We start from the raw sequence: 21,179 nt of genomic DNA, 5'->3' as shown, positions 1-21,179 counted from the left end.
ACCCTAATATGGATGAAGCGGTATTGATAATGGATGGATGGATAAGTGCTGCATTCATCTCATTGTTGGACTCGATTGGCTTCTGTCAGAGAGTACAGAAACCCACTCACAGCTTTGGCCACACGCTTGATCTTGTTCTTACATTTGACATTGATCATTTGAAGGTCTTCCCACAGAATCCTCTTCTGTCAGACCACAACCTCATAACTTTTGAGTTTATACTACCAGAGTGTACACCGTTAGTCCAAAGTTTCTCCACCAGATGTCTAACTGACAGTGCTGTAGCTAAATTTAAAGAAGCGATTCCTTCTGCATTTGATTCGATACCACGTCTCAATATAACAGAGGACTCCTGGTCTAACTTCAGTCCGTCCCAGATTGATCATCTTGTTGATAGTGCACACACATCTACCTGTCTCTTGGACCCCATCCCGACGAGGCTGCTGAAAGACGTTTTGCCTTTAATTGGCGGCTCTCTATTAGATATTATCAATGTGTCTCTGCTAACAGGCCACGTACCACACTCCTTCAAAGTGGCTGTTATTAAACCTCTCCTGAAGAAGCCCACTCTGGATCCAGAGGTGTTGGCTAACTACAGACCGATCTCTAACCTCCCCTTCCTCTCCAAGATCCTTGAGAAAGTGGTCGCAAATCAGTTGTGCGACTTTCTACATCATAATCAGGGCTCCAGTCTGCGACCAAATGGTCGCATTTTGCGCCTAAAATTAGACACAGTGCGAGTACATTTTTCATCAACTCGCGCATGCGCGACCAGTAAATTAGCAGATTTTTTTGTTATTAAATATTTTTGTTGCTGACAAACTTGTTCTACACTTCAGCCCACTATAGTTAGCGGTAATGCCTGAATGACTGGTTTGCTAACCGACATTAACTCCAGAAGAAGAAGAAAGGAGACGAAAACAGAAGAAGAAGAAGGCTGGCCTGTGTGAGAGCGGGGGGGTGGGGGGGGATGATGCCTGTCTTCAAGACTTGAGAGCCCTGCGAATTGCTATTGAAGTTTAACACAGCGTACTTCATTGCCAAAGAAGAACACTTTGCAAGTTGATTTATAGTGTGCGCCCCTAAATTTTCTGCTTGCGCCCCTAAAATTTTAAGTTAGGGGCCACTGTGCTCCTAGTAAAAAAAGTTAGTCTGGAGCCCTGATCATAATAGTTTATTTGAGGAGTTTCAGTCAGGATTTAGAAAACACCACAGCACCGAGACAGCACTGGTGAAAATTACAAATGACCTCTTAATGGCAGCAGATAAAGGACTCCTCTCTGTCCTGGTCTTGTTAGACCTTAGTGCTGCATTCGACACCATTGACCATGACATCCTATTACAGGGACTGGAGCAGTCGATTGGCATTTCAGGCACCGCACTAAATTGGTTCAAATCCTATTTATCAGATCTATCTCACTTTGTATTTGTAAACGATGACGCCTCGATAACCACCAACGTTAGTCACGGAGTTCCACAAGGTTCTGTGCTTGGACCAAATTTATTTACCGTATACATGCTTCCTTTGGGCAATATTACCAGGAAACACTCCATAAACTTTCATTGTTATGCAGATGAAACTCAATTATATCTTTGGATCAAACCAGAGGAGAACAACCAGCTCAGTAAAATTCAAGCATGTCTTAAAGACATACAAATATTGATGACCTGCAACTACCTCATGTTAAACTCAGACAAAACTGAAGTAATTTTCCTCGGCCCCGAGCACCTCAGAGATCAATTATCTGGTGATGTGGATTCTGTAGACGGCATTGCCCTAGCATCCAACACCACTGTAAAGAATCTTGGCGTTATCTTTGATCGGGACTTGTCCTTTAACTCCCACGTAAAGCAAATCTCAAGGACTGCATTCTTTCATCTACGTAATATTTCAAAAATCAGGCACATCTTATCACAAAAAGATGCAGAAAAATTGGTTCACGCGTTCGTTACTTCTAGACTGGATTACTGCAACTCCTTATTATCAGGCTACTCTAATAAGTCTCTTAGGTCCCTCCAGTTGATCCAGAATGCTGCAGCTCGTGTTCTCACTAAAACTAAGAAAAGAGATCACATCACTCCTGCACTAGCTGCTCTGCACTGGCTCCCAGTAAAATCAAGAATCACTTTTTAAATTCTTCTCTTAACCTACAAAGCATTGATTGGTGACGCACCATCATATCTTAAGGAGCTTGTAGTACCATATTGCCCCACTAGAGAGCTGCGCTCATTAAATGCGGGACTACTTGTAGTTTCTAATCTAGAGTCTTAAAAAGTAGGATGGGAGCCAGAGCCTTTAGTTATCAAGCTCCTCTTTTATGGAACCAGCTTCCACCTTCAGTCCGGGAGGCAGACACAGTCACCTCATGTAGAGTAGACTGAAGACTTTCCTCTTTGACAGAGCTTATAGTTAGGGCTGAATCAGGTTCACCTGGTCCAGCCCCTTGATATGCTGCTATAGGCTTATAGGCTGCTGGGGGACGTTTAGGAGACACTGAACACCTCTCTCCTCTTTTCTCTCCTTATGGATGAATTTTCATCTCTCTATTACACATTACTAACTCTGCTTCCTCCCCGGAGTCCTTTTGACTTCACGTCTCATAGGGTCATCGGACCCTATGAGACGTCAGAGATCCTATCTGCCTGATGGATCATTGAGGTCTGGATCGTGGAATATGACTACTACCAACTCCGCCATGGCCCTGCTGAGACTCCGCCCACTCCTCCTCTCTACCTCCATCTGCCTGATGGATCATCAAGGTCTGGATCGTGGAATATGCCTACTACCAACTATTCATACACTGTCATATTCATTGATTGTGTTGTTACTGTGTTTTAATTTGTGTCTAACGATTCCTTCTGTACACACTACATCAATTACACCTGTCCATCCTGGAGAGGGATCCTCCTCTGTTGCTCTCCTGAAGGTTTCTTCCCTTTTTCCCCGTGAAGGGTTGTTTGGGAGTTTTTCCTGATCCGATGTGAGGTTTTGGGACAGGGATGTCTATATTTACAGATTGTAAAGCACTCTGAGACAAATTTGTAATTTGTGAAAATGGGCTATACAAATAAACTGAATTGAATTGAACTATTATTATTATAATATTGGCAGTTGTACAGTTATTATGTTAATTTGAGGGAGATTAGAGTGTTTATTCAAATCATGTTTATTAGTTTTTAGTTTTACAAATAAGTTCAATGCAATTTAAAAAAGAGTAAAAACGAGAGAAAAAAGAATAAATAATTATTTACCCAAACATTTTTTTGCAAAATAATTAAAATGACAAAAGTAAATAAATCATTGGGGGGGGGGGCACTAAGGCACTAAGGTCTAACAAGTTCTAAAACTGTAAACTGTTTCTAAATAATAATTAATTAAGAGTGTCATCACAACTTCGAGTTTTGGAAACAATCGTGACAATTATTCTGAAGGGCTTCATCGGAAGTCGTGAATGTTTCCGGTGGCTTGTTTTAGATTCCTGCTCTGAGTTTACGAGGAGAAAAATACCCGCTTCCCTCGGTGAGGACGGACTTTACCGGGACCAGGACCGTCGGGTCCACCAGAGGATGCATCCAGACCCGCATCGAGTCTTAACTCTCGGTAGAAGCTACTGGAACATCCGCGGGAGACATTTTGGATCTGACCTGCGGCTCAACGGGCACGGACAGCCGCACTGGCCGCCGGGACAGGAATGGCTCGGCCGAGGAAGAAAAGCTCTCTGAGTTATTAGTGAGGCGCGAGGGGGGGCAGGAACTCGTTTATTATTATCATAACGAGAGAAGAAGAGGAGCCGCACGAGGACACGCGGGGAGACACATTTAAAGACAAGTAGAAGAAGAAGAAGAAGAAGAAGAAGAAGAAGAAGAAGAAGAAGACGGAGAAGATGAAGATGGGAGGCAGACTGGAGCTGCTGGAGATCTGCTGTCTGCTGCTGCTGACCGGAAACTCACTCTGCAGAGGTGAGAGAGAAGGAGAGGACAGTGAGGAGGAAGAGGAGGAGGGGGACAGTGAGGAAGAGAAGGAGGAGGGGGACAGTGAGGTGGAGGAGGGGGCTAAGGAGGAAGAGGAGGACAGTGAGGAGGAATAGGATGTAGGAAGAGGGGGACAGTGAGGAGGAGGAGGAGGAGGAGGAGGAGGAGTACAATGAGGAGGAGGAGGAATAGGAGGGGGACAGTGAGGAGGAGGGGGACAGTGAGGAGGAGGAGGAGTAGGAGAGGGAAAGTGAGGAGGAGGATGGAGAACAGCGAGGAGGAGGGGGGGGGGGTCAGTGAGGAGGAGGAGTACCACACTGTAGTACACTACTCTATCTATAGTACCTTTAGTGAACTAGATGTGGTACATTACTTTATAGTACTGAGCTGCGGTTCACCCATTCACACATTGTAGAACAGGGAGACAGTTTGGGGTGAAGTGCCTTGCTCAAGGACATATTAACATGGACGCGTGGAGCCGGGGATCGACCCACCGATCTTTCGATTGATGAACGAACTGCTCACCACTGTGTTTGTGTGTTTGAGTGAGTGAGTCTGAATGAAAGTGAATCATTTACTGGAAACACACAGAGTGAGACCTCCTCCCTGTTCCTCGATGACTCACTTTTTTTACTGAACATGAAAGAAATGTCTTGAGGCTCAAAATCCCTTTTCTCACTTTGAGCTCAGAAACGTCTGTCTGACCTGTCTCCCCTCCTGTCTGTCAGACCTGTCTCACCTCCTGTCTGTCTGACCTGTCTCCCCTCCTGTCTGTCTGACCTGTCTCACCTCCTGTCTGTCTGACCTGTCTCCCCTCCTGTCTGTCTGACCTGTCTCCCCTCCTGTCTGTCTGACCTGTCTCACCTCCTGTCTGTCTGACATGTCTCACCTCCTGTCTGTCTGACCTGTCTCACCTCCTGTCTGTCTGACCTGTCTCACCTCCTGTCTGTCTGACCTGTCTCCCCTCCTGTCTGTCTGACCTGTCTCACCTCCTGTCTGTCTGACCTGTCTCCCCTCCTGTCTGTCTGACCTGTCTCCCCTCCTGTCTGTCTGACCTGTCTCCCCTCCTGTCTGTCTGACCTGTCTCCCCTCCTGTCTGTCTGACCTGTCTCCCCTCCTGTCTGTCTGACCTGTCTCCCCTCCTGTCTGTCTGACCTGTCTCACCTCCTGTCTGTCTGTCTGACACATTGTGTTCTGACTAAAGTGTTTCACCATTGAGCTGCAGACCTGTTTAGAGCTATGCTAACAGCCTTTATGCTAAGCTAGGCTCCTGACAGTGTGAAAACCCTTAAAGCAAGGACTGCAGCTGTTGCCATGGTTACTACACACACAGGGTTACTAACAGATGGAGACAAAGTTAACACACTCACACTTTACTCGTGTGTGTGTGTGTGTGTGTGTGTGTGTGTGTGTGTGTGTGTGTGTGTGTGTGTGTGTGTGTGTGTGTGTGTGTGTGTGTGTGTGTGTGTGTGTGTGTGTGTGTGTGTGTGTGTGTGTGTGTGTGTGTGTGTGTTCTTCATGATTCAGTCTCCTGCAGAAACAAGCATGTCTCTGATGGTCCCCTCTGATTGGTGGAAAGGTGTGACATGTGACTGGGTGTGAGGTCCTGGAGGTCCAGTGTAGAGGTCCTGGTCTATGTTGACCCACTGTGTGTTTCCTCCTGCAGACTTCCAGCAAACAGAACACCTCTCCTCCTATCAGCTGACTGTCCCTCGGCCAATAGGAGGCCGGTTGAGGCGGGACGCGGACGGCAGGCCCCCCAATCGGGTACTGACTCTTTAGGAAACACATCAGCAGAGAACAGCATGCTTTGCGCTGAGTCGGCACTAACTCATCATCTCTCCACACGTTCACACTGAAGCAGGAAGTCTGTGGCCCGCATCCCATAATGACCACGCACCCCTCAGCACATCACTGTGCACATAATGTCTGCCAGCTAAAGGCCAACAAACTGAAACTAAACTCCAAAGTGTGTGTGTGCGTCTGTGTGTGTATGTGTGTGAACCGTCCTCGCCCGGCAGAGCAGATGTGACCTTTGACCCCCGCTGTGTTTAGAGCTCAGAGGAGCTGCTGTTGGCAGCTGACTTCCTGTCCTGATTCACCTCAAACACATACATACACACACTCAGACACACAGACACACGTACACACACACATATACACACAAACACAAACACTCAGGTGACTTTGGAGTTTAGTTTCAGTTCTTTGAACTTTTGCTGGCAGCTTCTCTGAAGCTTCCTGTTCACCAGGTGAGGTCATCAGGTAGAGAAGTAGAGTCATTTATCTTAGGGTTGCAACTAACGATTATTTTGATAATCGATTAATCTGTCGATTATTTTTTCCATTAATCGGTTAAAAATACAATAAAACTGTAATTTTCAACCCTTTATTCAAAACAGGGTTTGTACGGTCGTGGAAAACCTGGAAAAGTCATGGAGTTTTTAAATGGCTATTTCCAGGCCTAGAAAAGTAATCGAAAAAAATAAAATCCCACAATTTTTGGAAAAGTAATGCAATTTTGTTATATTTAAATGTTAATTTACACGGAATATATACTGTATGCCTTTTAATTCTCATTGTTAGTTTAAATAGTACATATTCTCACTTGTTCATTTAATAGACCGAGTTTTCACAAAATGTTTAATCATGGAAATTTGGTTTAAAGTTCTGGAAAGGTCCTGGAGATCCACTGGTCAGCATGTGGATGAACCCGTCACAAACAGAACTGAAGAGAAGAGTTTACTCAGCCGACTATTTGTGGGTTAAACGTGTCATACGTTGTCGGTGAGGGGGCGGGGCTTATCTCTGTTGCCTTTCTCCGTGGAAAAATATTTTCCGCCATCCGCAACGGAATAATTAACCACTTTTTCTACGTTATTCTCTTGTGGAAATGCCACACACGTCGTGACATGTAGCGCCCTGGTGTCTGGGTTCATAACGTCACCCGTAGGCGCACACAGCTCCGTGAATGTCTCCGACTACGTGAATGACTTCCGCTTCCAGCGCCACGTGAGCAGCAGCAGCCAATTAGATTCATCAACAGAGGAGCAGCTCAGCGCTGATTGGCTCTCACAACGCAGCGTTCCGTCTCTCCCTCCGCTCCGCTATTTTTTCTCCTGCGCCGCTCTGCTCTCAACTCAACTTTGTTTATACTCCGCGACTTATTGAGTGCCGTAATAATCGCGCGACACAACAAATCGATAATGAAATTCATTGCCAACTATTTTAATAATCGATTTTTATCGATTCGTTGTTGCAGCCCTAATTTATATAGACAATCAGAGGAGTCGCCCCCTGGTGGTCAGGAGAGAGAATGCAGCTTTAACAACATGTCTCTCTGTCTTCAGGTCTCTTATGTCATCAGCGTGGATGGGAATGATCACGTTGTTCACTTGAAGAGAAATGAGTAAGTAGTGATGTTATGATACTGTCTCACTATACTGATGTACTAGTTCACCGATGGACTGCTGTACTCTGTGACTACACACTGTTTTATAATCACACAAAGACGACAACACAGAACATGTTGTTTGTCCTCTAATGAATCTGATCCCTGTATTATCTGAAGATAAATAGTTTAATGTCAGCTAACTGCTGACTTCCTTCCTTAAAGTCTGATTGGGATGAGGCCGAGCTCCGCTTCCTGTTTGAAGAAAAAGAAGAACCTCGTCAGCGTTTGAACAAACCGATAAATGTCTGAAGGATTTCACAATAAGAAATATATTTGTACTTCCTGTGGCCGGCTCCATTCAGCGTTCAGCAACAAAATCATTCTAAGTAACTCCAATGTCACAGATTTGTTAAGTTTTATTTCGTAGGATCCATCCTAAATTGACGAAAAGCTTTATTTTGTAGGATCCATTCTAAACGGACAGGACTTGATACCAAAGTGACATGTTGTTGTTGTTGTTGTTTTTGTTGTTGTTGTTGTTGTTTTCAGACTGCTGCTTCCTGCAGACTTCACTGTGTTCACCTACAGTCAGAACGGATCACTCGAGACATCCAGACCACCTGTACAGGTAACACACACACACACACAGACAGAAAGACACACACAGACACACACACACCAGGGTCCCTCTCAGTCCTGGTCCTGGTTCTCCCGAGCCTCCCTTCCAACGGGTCCAGGATCCCTCTCAGTTCTGGTCCTAGTTCACCCGTGCCCCCCTTCCCCCTAGCGGGTCCACGGTCCCCCTCAGTCCTGGTCCTGGTTCTCCTCTGCCCCCCTCCCCTCCAGGGTCCTGGTCCTGGTGTTGTTATGAATAACTTCATTATATTACATTACATGTCATTTAGCAGACGCTTTTATCCAAAGCGACTTACAATAAGTGCATCCAACCTAGAGTACAAACCAAGAACTACAAGAACTCAGGAAGCAACACTTCCTCAACTCAGTCGAACCACAAAAGCACCACAATAAGTGCCATCCCAGTGCCACTGAAATGCAAATCTGTGTTTTAATCCAGATATAGTCGGAAAAGGTGTGTTTTCAGTCTCAGGCGGAAGATGTAGAGACTTTCTGCTGTCCTGATGTCAGTGGGGAGCTCGTTCCACCACTGAGGAGCCAGGACAGCAAACAGTCTGGATGTAGAGTGATTAACTCGAGGTGCATTCATAGAATACCGACGACGAGTCTCAACATGTAGCTCGTTTCACAGCCTCCACGACCTCGCTGAATGGTTTTCAAACTAAAAGCCTTAATACCTTTCCCACACGGTGGACTTTTCAAAATATAACACACACAAAGCTTTTTCATACTTTCTTGTTGGAACCTGTGAAAAATGTTTTTCAACCAACTGAAGCATTGAAACAGTCGTCATTATGACGTCTGTGGTATTGAAGTACAACTTATTCAGCTTCTTTAGTTCATCATACTGAATTATTTCAGTCCAAAGATCAAATACATGTATTCATAAAACTAATAATTCTGAGGGGGGTGGGGGGGGGTGTGCTAGTGACTTTTTCTTTGCTCCGTCCTGATGCGCGCAAACAGGCGTCGGAGCTCTGCGGCGCACGAGACGGCGGGCAGAGGACTGTTAGCGCGACACGTAGAGACAGAAATGACATGCTCCTGCTGTAATTTGACTCTATAGAGAGTGACAGGGGGGGCGGGCCAATTTTTTTTAATGTCATGCGATCTACCAATACTACGCCGCGATCAACTGGCAGGTCGATCGCGGCCAGATCGACGTATTGAGCACCCCTGCTCTAAAGTGTGTTTAGAGGAAGTGGTTTGTGTCTGTGTGTCTTTGAGTGTGTGAATGAGTGAATAGATCAGCAGTGACTCTGTTATAAATGCATCAGAGGGAGCGCATGTCTGCCCCCTGCTGGTGTCTGTGAGCCTTTGCAGTCTGACGTCTCTGTGTTGTGCTGCAGGACCACTGTCACTATCAGGGCTACGTTCAGGACCTGGAGGGTTCTGCTGCTGCTATGAGCATCTGCAACGGCCTCAGGTAACATATATACACACACACACACACACACACAAAGATGGAGATTGTATTCTGATAATGTGATGTCTTATATAAGTAAAACACTGGTCTCTTGCGTCTCTTTTCTTTCAGAGGAGTGTTGCATCTTGCTGACGACAGCTACGGCATCGAGCCCTCAGACTCCGCCCCCGACCAGCATCTGGTGTACCGCCTTCAAGACGTGACATCACAGCCTCGGGGGTGTGGCACGCCGCACAGGGACGGTCACAACGCCACTGAGCACGCTCAGTACAGACCAGAGGAAATCCACCATAGAGGACACAGCAGGGTGTGTTCACACACACACACACACACACACACACATTAGCACACTAGTGTATATACATCTACAGACACATATACATGTATACATAAATAAATATATGTGTCTATATATATATATATTAGGGCTGGGCACGTTAACGCGTTAATCTTGCGTTAACGCATCAATTAATTAACGCCGACAATTATTTTATCGCGCGTTAACGCAGGTTTTATTATTTATTTTATTATTGTAAAAGTGTGTTGCTCACAGGCTTTTATTTTTTTAAAGTCTGCTACTGATTGCTGCGGAACCGGAAAAGAAAGTCATTCGCGGTTTAACAAACATGGAGAAGAGTACGGAGATTTTAAATGGCCATTTTCAATTTAAAGTTCTTAAAGACGGCGGAGTCGACAGAAACAAAGTCATATGTAACCACTGCCAAGATGAATCGTCTTATCACCGGAGTACTTCCAGTCTTAAATATCATTTAAATGCTAAACACACCGTTGATGCAGCGAATCATACAACAAACACAGTGGAGCGAGGCTTCGGCAGACCACGCTGCAGGGAGATCAACCAAGGCAAGAGAAGCTAAGCAATGCCACAGCGAAGTGGAGAGCTACAGACTGCAGGCCGATTAGGATTGTGGAAGACGTCGGTCTGAGAAACATTTTGAGAATCTCAACAAATGACGGCAGGTATGAGACGCCCTCAAGACACACATCACACGGAGAATACACGAGTTATATGAAAAGGAGAGGACTGCAAAAGCGACAGCTTTACAACGTACACCCTGTTGCTCTCACTGGGGACGACTGGACATCACTCGGTAACCACAATTACCTCGGAGTGACTGAGCATTATATTGATGAGAAGTGGGCGCTGCATTCACATGCCCTGACTGATGAAAACAGAGGAGAGACATTCTGCTGAAACTTTACTGAAGTTGCACAGCAGTGGAATGTGTCAAATAAAGTCACCACACTGAGCACAGATAGAGCACGAAATATGATCGCTGCTGCGAGACAACTGCCTTGTGATCACGTCCCTGCTTCGCTCAGTCTCCAGCGTTCTGTCACAGTGTCTCTGCATAACAGAGCGTTGGACAATGTCCTGACAGATTTTATGGCACTTTAGTTCATATGGCAGAACATTTAAAATAAGTGTCAAGTTCTAGGAATTGACAAACTGCACTGATTCAAGATTCAAGATTCAAGATGTTTTATTTGTCACATACACACACAGGGTGTGCAGTGAAATGAAAGTGGCAATGCTCAGCAGGAATGTGCAAGGGCAACAAGTACACACTATTTACAATAAGAAACAACACAATATTTACAGTAAGTGTGTGTGTGTGTGTGTGTGTGTGTGTGTGTGTGCCTAAGAGGGGCAGTTGTGTGGGTCTATGTGGGGGTCCTGGTGAGGTCGGAGTTCACAGTCCTGATGGCCTGAGGAAAGAAACTCCGTCTCAGTCTCTCTGTTCTTGCAGCGTGACTACGGAGGCGCCTGCCTGACCGCAGCAGCTGAAACAGTCTGTTGTTGGGGTGGTGAGGATCCTTCATGATCCTGCCGGCTCTGGTTCTGCACCTCCTGGTGTACAAGTCCTGCAGGGTGGGAGTGTAGTTCCAATAGTGCGGTCAGCCGAACGCACTACTCTCTGCAGAGCCTTCCTGTCCTGAGCGGAGCAGTTGCCAAACCAGGCTGTGATGCTTCCTGTCAGGACGCTCTCTACAGCTCCAGAGTAGAAGGACTGAAGGATCCTCTGGGAAACTTTAAATTTCCTCAGCTGCCTGAGGTGGTAGAGGCGCTGCCTTGCCTTTCTCACCAGAGTGTCTGTGTTGTTGACCATGTCAGATCCTCGGTGATGTGGACTCCCAGGTATTTATACCCGCTCACCCTCTCCACAGTAGTCCCGTTAATCCCCAGTGGTGAGTACGTCCTCTGTTGTTGTACCCTCTTAAAGTCCACAATCAGCTCCTTAGTTTTGGTGACATTCATGATGAGGCTGTTGTCCTGGCACCAGAGTGACAGATCAGCAACTTCCTCCAGGTAGGCCTTCTCGTCGTTGTCGGAGATCAGGCCCACCACCACTGTGTCATCCGCAAACTTGATGATGGTGTTGGAGCTGAACCTGGCCACACAGTCATGTGTGTACAGGGAGTACAGTAGTACACTGAAAGTGTTTTCTGGTGTCTCACTCTAACAGGGACAACACATGTTATGGCACTTTCATTCATATGGCAGAACATTTAAAATAGAAGTGCGCTATACACTACTTTTGAATTAATTATTGGATTTTGCGTATACAAATGCGATTAATCAGGGAAATCATGCGATTAATCGCGATTAAAAATTGTAATCGTTGCCCAGCCCTAATATATATACATACATATTATGTATATATATATATATATAGACACATATATTTATTTATGTATATATATATAGTGAGTGACTTGTGTGTTGCAGATCAAGCGAGCTCTTTTCCATCAGACTCGCTACGTGGAGCTGCTGCTGGTGGTCGACAATGACCGGGTAACACACGCACGCACACACACACACACACACAAAATGATTAATTATGAGCATGCATAAATAGGCCGCAGTAGAACATGTGGTCAAGACATGGTTCTCTGGTCTCTGACCATGTGACTCTGTCAACAGTCAATAGGAGGACAGTTGTACTGTTCCTTTAAATACAGAATGATGTCTTCTTTATTTTTCTCTTCAGTTTAAATATATGAACCAAAACGAGACGACTGTGAGGGACGAGATGGTTCACCTGGCCAACTTCATAGACAGTGTGAGTACACACACACATACACACACACACACATACACACGTCTCACTGTATAAACACAGTACTACAGTAAGGGTACTAATACCTGGTTCAGATCTACCAGCAGCTGAACTTGCGCGTGGTCCTGGTGGGCCTGGAGATCTGGACCCAGCAGAACCTCATCAGCACCGACGGAGGAGCAGGAGAAGTTCTGAGTCGCTTCACCCAGTGGAGAGAGAAACACCTAGTGGCCAGACGGCGCCATGACTCAGCACAACTCATCATGTGAGTACACACTGTACACACTGTACACAATGTACACACAATGTTGTGATGTCGTCAATGATGATGATGATGATGAAGATGTCGTTGATGATGATGATGATGTCGTTGATGATGATGTCGTTGCAGGAAGAAGACTTTTGGGGGAACAGCAGGAATGGCCTTCGTCTCCACCATCTGCTCCAGGAGCCACGGGGGCGGGATCAACGCTGTACGTTGCTCCTCACGCTCTCTTCTCATTGGCTGACTCACGCTGCTTTCAATTCACATATAAATGTTGGTAAATTGAGTCATGTGGATCATATGAGGAGAAGAACTGACCTTTCTCTACCCGTCTCTCTCTCTCTCTCTCTCTCTCCCTACCTGGCTGTCTCTCTGCAGTTCACCAATAACAACGTGCCCTTGTTTGCCTCCATCGTGGCTCATGAACTTGGTCATAATCTTGGGATGAACCACGATGACGGTCGTTCATGTTCCTGTGAGAACGCCTGCATCATGAACTCTGGAGCCACGTAGGAACCACATATATTTTACATATATACTGTAATATACACTTTAATAAAGACTAACGCCCCCCACACACATACACACACAGAGGGTCCAGGAACTTCAGCCGCTGCAGTGCTGATGACTTTGAGAAGATGGTGCTGCTGACGGGCGGCTCATGTCTGCTGAACGTGCCCCGCCCCGACGAGGCCTACAGCACCCCCTACTGTGGGAACCGGCTGGTGGACATGGGGGAGGACTGTGACTGTGGCACGCAGAAGGTACGCTTTCAAAGTACTCATTGATGTACAAGTACAACTCTCAGGTTCCACTGGGTTGGACTGGCGACCTCTCAGACCCCTAAGCTCTGCCTACTTAGATTCTCCGCCATTTTGAAATGTGTGAAAAACACAAAACTGCGAACTAGTCCAACTAACTGAGTCCGATTCAAGCCAAACTTTGTGTGGCTCGTTATTGGATTTAAATCATCTCGACCTATCAAAAGCTTTTTGATATCTCATTGCATTGCGGAGATATGAACCAATGAACCTTAGAGGGGCGTGGCTTGTTTTTCAATGCTCAGAACTTCAACACTATTGGGACTAATCACTCTGTGTGTATGCATGTGTGTGTGTGTGCTCCAGGAGTGTGAGCAGGACCCCTGCTGTGAGTACCACACCTGTAGACTGAAGTCAGGAGCTCAGTGTGCTTATGGAGAATGCTGCTACAAGTGTCAGGTGAGAGGAGAGGAGGTCATGTGCTCCTCATGTGCTCGTCATGTGATCCTCATGTGCTCGTCATGTGATCCTCATGTGCTCGTCATGTGATCGTCATTTGTGGTTGCCATCAGTGGCGGTGCGTCCATAGAGGGCGCTAGGGCGCCGCCCCTCTTAAAATTTTGAGATGAAAAAAAAAAGGAGAAGAAAAAAATATTATATATCCTGTCAAAAAACATTATAAATCAAATCATTTAAATAGCAAATAAACCGTGTTGACGCGCTAACTGTGTGTGGGAGACCGTCAGCCTGTCAACAACCAGTTAAGTTATATGTGACATAAATAATATATCGCCACTCATCATCACTGAGAGAAGCCCCTCCCCATTTTCGGGGCTCCGGCCCAACGTGTGTGCGCGGCAGCGAGTAAACATTTCACGGTCGTTTCGGCAAGGACGGCTTCTCATTGGCGGATGAAACGTGAATCTTGGGGCACAAAAATGTGCGCCCTGGCCAATGACATTGTTTCTTATTTCACGTGACTGGACTATTCGGCCAATCAGAGACCGGTATCATTCCCTCAGCCAGAGAGCTCCACGGAGCTACGGGAGCAGGTTGCTAACCGGAGCTGTTAGCTGGAGGCTCAGTGAGTAATGCGCTATTTAGTTTCCCCTGTCTGTTGTTCCAAAGTCCTGGGACTGAAACTCTCTGGACTACAACAGGGTGAGGGATCTAAAGAGCTGCAGACAAGTGTAAGAAGCACGAATCTTGCCGCAGTTATCTAGCTAAGAGCATGGAGCTAACAGCATGAAGCTAACCCTGTTTGCAGAGCAACAGAAGGAGACCGAACTGGCATCGAAAACACAACGAAGAAGTTCTGAAAACAGACACATTCCCTCAAGAATAATGGAAACAGGCTGGTTACAGACATGATTGACTTTAACCAGAGAGTTATTGAGAAGTTTGCCAACTTTAAAGAGAGGAGGGCTACTTTTCTTTACAGTAGTGGGTCTACTCTGTCAAACACCCAATGTAACATGTGATCTCTTTCTGACTCTATTCTGCTCTGAACCTCTTTCATGTGAGGGTGAAACTCTTTTATCCTGTAAACCTCTGAAACCCAACCCCATGTTTCTTAAAGCTGCTCTGAACCTCTCATGCCCAAAGTTACAATGTGTTGATAGTTGTTATTGGACAGTGTTGAGCACGGTGTTTTCTTGAAATAAAGCTTTGTTTTTTACAATATTCTACTCAAAACCTCTTTTCTTCTCATTGTTGAGTGATATTTAAACCGCGTCGCACAATTGCGCCCCCCCCCCAAAAAAAATTCACCAGCCGCCACTGGTCGCCATGAGATCGTCATGTGATCCTCATGTGATCCGTCATTAATGTTTGTGTGTGTTCATGTGTTTGTGTCTTTGTGTGTTCATGTGTGTATGTGTGTTCATGTGTGTGTGTGTTGGTGTGTGTGTATTCATCTGTGTGTGTCTGTGTGTGTGTGTGTGTGTAGTACCTCCCAGGTGGCTCTGTGTGTCGCTCCAGCTCTGATGAATGTGATCTTCCTGAGTTCTGCAACGGATCCTCGTCTCTGTGTCAGAGCGACGTCTTTATCCAGGTGAGACACCTTCTACCTGTCTTTCTCTCTAACCGTCTGTCTCGCTACCTGTCTGTCTCTCTATCCCATACACCTGTCTCTCTCTATTTCACCAACCTGTCTTTCTGTCCCTTACACCTGTCTCTCCCTCTTACCTGTCTGTCTCTCTTTCAGAACGGTCATCCCTGCCGGAGCCTTCAGGCCATCTGTTATCACGGGAAATGTCAACACTATGATGGACAGTGTCAGGCCATCTTTGGATCCAGTAGGTTATTGATCTGTTATTGATCTGTTATTGATCTGTTATCTGTTATTCATCCTCCTCCTCCTCTTCTTCCTTTCCCCCCTCTTCCTCTTCCTCAGAGGCGAAAGTAGCTCCGGAGATCTGTTTCAAAGAGGTGAACAATAAAGGAGATCGCTTTGGAAACTGTGGCTACCACAACTACGGCCACAAGAAGTGTGAGAGCAGGTAACACACATACACACACACACATGCACACGCACACACACACCTGTGAAAGGGACAGTGTCGTTAAAAAGTCCAGACCCAACATTTGGGTCCAGAGTGAGACCTCTCCACAGCATCAGGTTCAGAAGAGGTCTCACTCTGTCTGTTTTATCAGTATCCTTTGGGAACTCGCTTGTGTCGCGCGTATCCCAGAATGCATTTCTGTCACGAATCCTGAGGACATTTTATTCCGTTTGAATGTCGTCTCGTAGAAACGCGATGTGTGGGAAGCTGCAGTGCTCCAACGTCCAGACGGCGGTCACCGTGTTCGGCATCGAACCGTGGACCATCAGCAAGTCGATAGGAGGAGCCAAATGTATCGGAGTGGACTTCATGCTCGGCTCGGACGTCCCCGACCCGGGCATGGTGGCAGAGGGGAGCAGGTGTGGGGAGGGCAAGGTGAGGAGGAGGAGCAGGAGGAGGAGTCTTAAATGCTGCAGGAGGGTTCTGATGCTCATTTCTTCTTCTGTGGTTTCAGGTCTGCATGAACTCTGAGTGCAGCAGCGCCGACGTCCTGAACTACGACTGTGATGTCGAGAAGAAGTGTCACGGACACGGGGTGAGACACCTCCACCTGTCTGTCTACCTGTCTGTCTCTCAGGTGTACCTCACATTAACCTGTCCGTCTACCTGTCTGTCTCTCAGGTGTACCTCACACTAATCTGTCCGTCTACCTGTCTGTCGCTCAGGTGTATCTCACACTAACCTGTCTGTCTCTCAGGTGTGTAACAGCAACAGGAACTGTCACTGTGAAAACGGCTGGGCTTCACCTTTCTGTGAGGTCAAAGGTTACGGAGGCAGCGTGGACAGCGGACCCACTTGGAACGGTACCATGCTAAATCATACATGCTAACTTATTAAGTTTAACTCATATATTTTGATTCATTAATGCAAACGTGTCACAATAAAAGCACCACATTTATTTATAATGTATGAACTCTCTGTTGTCCCAAAAGATAAAGACACGTCCGTCAGAGACGGGCTGCTCGTTTTCTTCTTCCTCGTCCTTCCTCTTCTCGCTCTGGGTGCGTTTGTTTTCCTGCGCAGGAACGAGCTGCTGCGTCGAGTCGGGCTGAGCCGCAGGAAAAGATCTCAGGGATACCAGTGAGTCCCAGTAGCAATAACAGTTCAAACAGAATCCAGTGACATCACTTCCTGTCACCATGCGCACACTTCCTAAAGGTGTCAGTTTACAGTTTGGCAGCAGTTGTTGTTTCTATTTATAAGACGGACAACTGACCTCTGTGCTGCGTTCAAAGACACTCTGACAACTGCTCTTAACTGACCTCTGTGCTGCGTTCAAAGACACTCTGACAACTGCTCTTAACTGTCCTCTGTGCTGCATTCAAAGACACTATGTTCCTAACTGACCTATGTGCTTGTGATGTCACTTCCTGTGTTCAGGGCTGATGGCGCGGCTTTAGCCAATCCCAGCAGAGCACCGCCCATAGCGCAGCCTCCACTTGTCACCCGCGGCAATGCCAACAACATCGTCAGAGATGGGGTGAGTGTGTGTATGTGTGTGTGTGTGTGTGTGTGTGTGTGTAAATGTGTATATATGTGTGTGTGTGTGTGTTACTAACATATCTCTCTTCTGAAGCACACCACTCAGCTGCTGCCACCACAGAGGGTAAAATTCTCACTACTGTAGTACTACTTCTGTGATACTACTACTTTAGTACTCTGACGTATAAGCTTCAACATAGTAAAAGTAATAGTTGTGCAGAGTAATATATGTAATAGTATTGTATTATATGTATTGATGTGTGACAGTTGCAGCTAAAGTATATATATATCTATAATAATACCTTTATTATCATGTTATATTTAGTGTCAACAGTCTGAATCTGTAAAGTAACTAAAGTTGTCAGATAAATGCAGAGCAGTACAAATAATAAGATAGATAGATAGATAGATGTATACTTTATTGATCCCGCAAGCGGGAAATTACAGGCAAATACTAATAATAATAGTAAACTTTCTAAAGTAGAAGGGACCAAACACTCGTACCAATTGTACTTCCTGTCTGAAACAGCGGTGATGCCATCATGCAGTAAATAACTATAACTGTAAATATAAACACATTTCACTAACAAGGTGTTTCCCTGTTCAGGTGGTTGAGACCAGCAGGACGGCTCCTCCCTCGTACGCGCTGAGGCCGCCTCCCCCTCCACTGTAAGATCAATAACTTAACATTCCACTGATCAGATCAACTGATTCCCACTGTCTGGCTTCATGGGAGCTAACTCTGAGCTAACTGGAGCCAGAAGCTAAAGCTAACTCTGAGCTAACTGGAGCCAGAAGCTAAAGCTGAACCACCAATCTGTCTAAATATAACGTTGAATGTTTTTGTTAAAAGTTAAATGAGTAGAATATTAAATCCTTTTTGATTGTCGACTTGCATATATTTTACTTCTCAGAAAACCGAAACTTTCTGCTGCATCTCAGCCTCTGGTGCCTCAAAGACCCGCCCCCGCTCCACCTGTTTAACCAATCAGGGGGCCCCGCCCACCACACCTGGACAACACCCTTCCTCCTCCTCTCCTCCTCCTCATCTTCTTCAACCTCAGTCCCAACCTCAGTCCCAACCTCAGTCTGAGCACGAGCAGCTGCTGTTAGACAGACTCTCTTCCTCTGTATGGAGTTCAGCCTGGGGACAACACTCAGCCAATCGGCTGTCGGCTCTGTCACCAAACCAGCCAATCACACGTCCAGAACCGACACGTGTCAAGCAGGTCGTTCCACGACATCATCTAATAATGAGATTAACTTTATTCAGCACTGATTGTATTCACTAAACGTGTGTTTGATTATTGTAAAGAATCCCATCAGCTGTTTGAGGAGGGACCCGGGGCGATGCTAACGTGCTAACTTCCTGTTGGCCCTCATGGACACGTCGTCTCCGCAGCTTCATTGCGATGTTATTACTCTGCACTATTTCATATGAGTGTGAACATGTAACCACTATACTCAGTATTGTATTCCTTAGTGTTAATTAGACACCGAGAGGTGCTTCACTCTGATTGGCTGGTTTGAAGACACAGAGGCCACTAGGGGCGGAGCCTACACTTGAACCCTTCTCTCTGTTTTAAGCGCTGTCATCAGAATGTAACCCCCCCCCCCCCCACTTCCTATCCTGTCTCAATGGTACGTTGATGTGTGAGACTTTCTGCAGGGAAGAGACCCTGAGATCCTGAACCATGAAACCCTGAACCCTAAAACCCTGAAACCTTGAGCCCTGAAACCCTCAACCCTAAAACCCTGAACCTTAAAACTCTGAACCCCTGAACACAAGGTCCCAAGGTTACAGGATCTCAAGGTATATTGGGTCACAGGTGAAAATAGTCCCCAACAAAGTCACTATTTCCACTCATCTAAGAATATAAAGTTGCATATTACCAGTTTTATAAAGGTTTAATTACTCTATTGTCATTTTGACATCGTAATAGGAATCAAGGATCAAACTGATTTAGTTGAAATGATAATTGAGTTCATAGGAAGTTCCTGTCAGGACTGCAGTGATTTATTTTTATCAATGAATGTTCCGTTTCAAAGAAAATGTATTTATGAATGAACTGTTTTGTCCATAAAATGAAAGGTCACCATCAAATGTCTATAACATAAAAACAAATCAATATTATTTCAAACACACATGATGTCATGATTGATTCATCAACTCTTAGATCAGATGTAGTTTCAGAGCTCAGACAGGAAGTCAGATGTTGGTTTGAGATATATATTAAATGTACTATATATAAATATATATGTGTGTATATATATATAAGAGCACAGCTGAGCAGGGTGACCGGCCTAGAGGTCAGAGGTCGTGTGGCTGCAGCCTGAGAGGCCGGACTCAGGGCGTCAGATCCCTATTGCTAAAGTCTGATTGGTCGACAGGTCCTGAGACTCATCACGCGTTTCTGCTCTGACAAATTATTTTATGATTTATTTTTGTTATTTGATCTGTGGTATCATTTGTGTAATGTTTCCGTGTCACGTGATTGTGTTGCTAGCGTTGAAGTTGACCTCTGACATGGGATCTGACCTCAGGATCCTAGCGAGCTGCTTCATGTGAGGCTTTAATAAACATAAGCATTTTAATAAAAGGTTGTGAAATGTCTCGCGGTCGTGTTTGGGACTCAACAGGTTGTGTGTGTATATATATACAGGACTGTCTCAGAAAATTAGAATATTGTGATAAAGTTCTTTATTTTCTGTAATGCAATTTAAAAAACTAAAATGTCATGCATTCTGGATTCATTACAAATCAACTGAAATATTGCAAGCCTTTTATTCTTTTAATATTGCTGATTATGGTTTACAGCTTAAGAAAACTCTAAAATCCTATCTCATAAAATTTTAATATTTCCTCAGACCATGTTAAAAAAAAGATTTATAACAGCTGAGTGTTTGTCAAGGCTCAGGAAACCCTTGCAGGTGTTTCGAGTTAATTAGACAATTCAAGTGATTTGTTTAATACCCTACTAGTATACTTTTTCATGATATTCTAATATTTAGAGATAGGATATTTGAGTTTTCTTAAGCTGTAAGCCATAATCAGCAATATTAAAAGGCTTGCAATATTTCAGTTGATTTGTAATGAATCCAGAATGCATGACATTTTTGTTCTTTTAATTGCATGACAGAAAATAAAGAACTTCATCACAATATTCTAATTTTCTGAGACAGTCCTGTATATATATATGCAGAAACAGCACATTTGTGAAATTAAACAGCATAATAATAATATGCAATACTAATATTATGGCAATATAAATAAGTGATTATATTATAATTGATCATTAGTTTTAAACTATTTTTTTAAACGTTATTGATTTCTTGTATATATATACAGACAGAATAATTATAACTCTGATAACTAACATATTATATATCCAGAAAGAATAGCTTACATTAACTAATATATATATATATATATATATGCAGACAATAATTATTATTATATTTACAGACATACCTATTATTGTATTTATATTGCAAAGGTTTACTAAAGTAAACATATTTGTGTTTTTTACATACTGTTTTACCTTGTTTAAGTAAATATATTATATATATATTATTTATCCTTGACATCCATAATA

The 21,179-nt window shown here is 44.8% G+C and overlaps 1 protein-coding gene across 2 annotated transcripts; it reads left to right on the top strand.

Annotated features, from left to right (window-relative positions):
* Positions 1-3,470: 3,470 nt before the first annotated feature.
* Positions 3,471-20,197, top strand: adam9 (ADAM metallopeptidase domain 9). 2 transcript variants are annotated; one of them, XM_056419177.1, is made up of 24 exons: positions 3,471-3,960; positions 5,639-5,739; positions 7,323-7,381; positions 7,916-7,994; positions 9,352-9,428; positions 9,540-9,735; positions 12,181-12,246; positions 12,443-12,514; positions 12,607-12,776; positions 12,903-12,984; positions 13,155-13,285; positions 13,369-13,540; positions 13,904-13,996; positions 15,486-15,590; positions 15,744-15,834; positions 15,933-16,038; positions 16,290-16,476; positions 16,556-16,636; positions 16,799-16,904; positions 17,034-17,181; positions 17,482-17,581; positions 17,678-17,707; positions 18,191-18,252; positions 18,498-20,197. In XM_056419177.1, exons 1-24 carry the CDS (start codon positions 3,885-3,887, stop codon positions 18,565-18,567), a joined length of 2,460 nt encoding a protein of 819 aa, XP_056275152.1. In that variant the 5' UTR covers positions 3,471-3,884; the 3' UTR covers positions 18,568-20,197. The 2 variants fall into 2 exon arrangements, with proteins under 2 accessions (XP_056275152.1, XP_056275153.1); XM_056419178.1 differs by lacking the exon at positions 17,678-17,707.
* Positions 20,198-21,179: the final 982 nt, after the last annotated feature.

This window comes from Pseudoliparis swirei, chromosome 7 (genome assembly GCF_029220125.1).
Source record: "Pseudoliparis swirei isolate HS2019 ecotype Mariana Trench chromosome 7, NWPU_hadal_v1, whole genome shotgun sequence".
Taxonomy (NCBI): Eukaryota; Metazoa; Chordata; class Actinopteri; order Perciformes; family Liparidae; genus Pseudoliparis; species Pseudoliparis swirei.
This window is presented reverse-complemented; position numbering and strand designations above follow the sequence as displayed.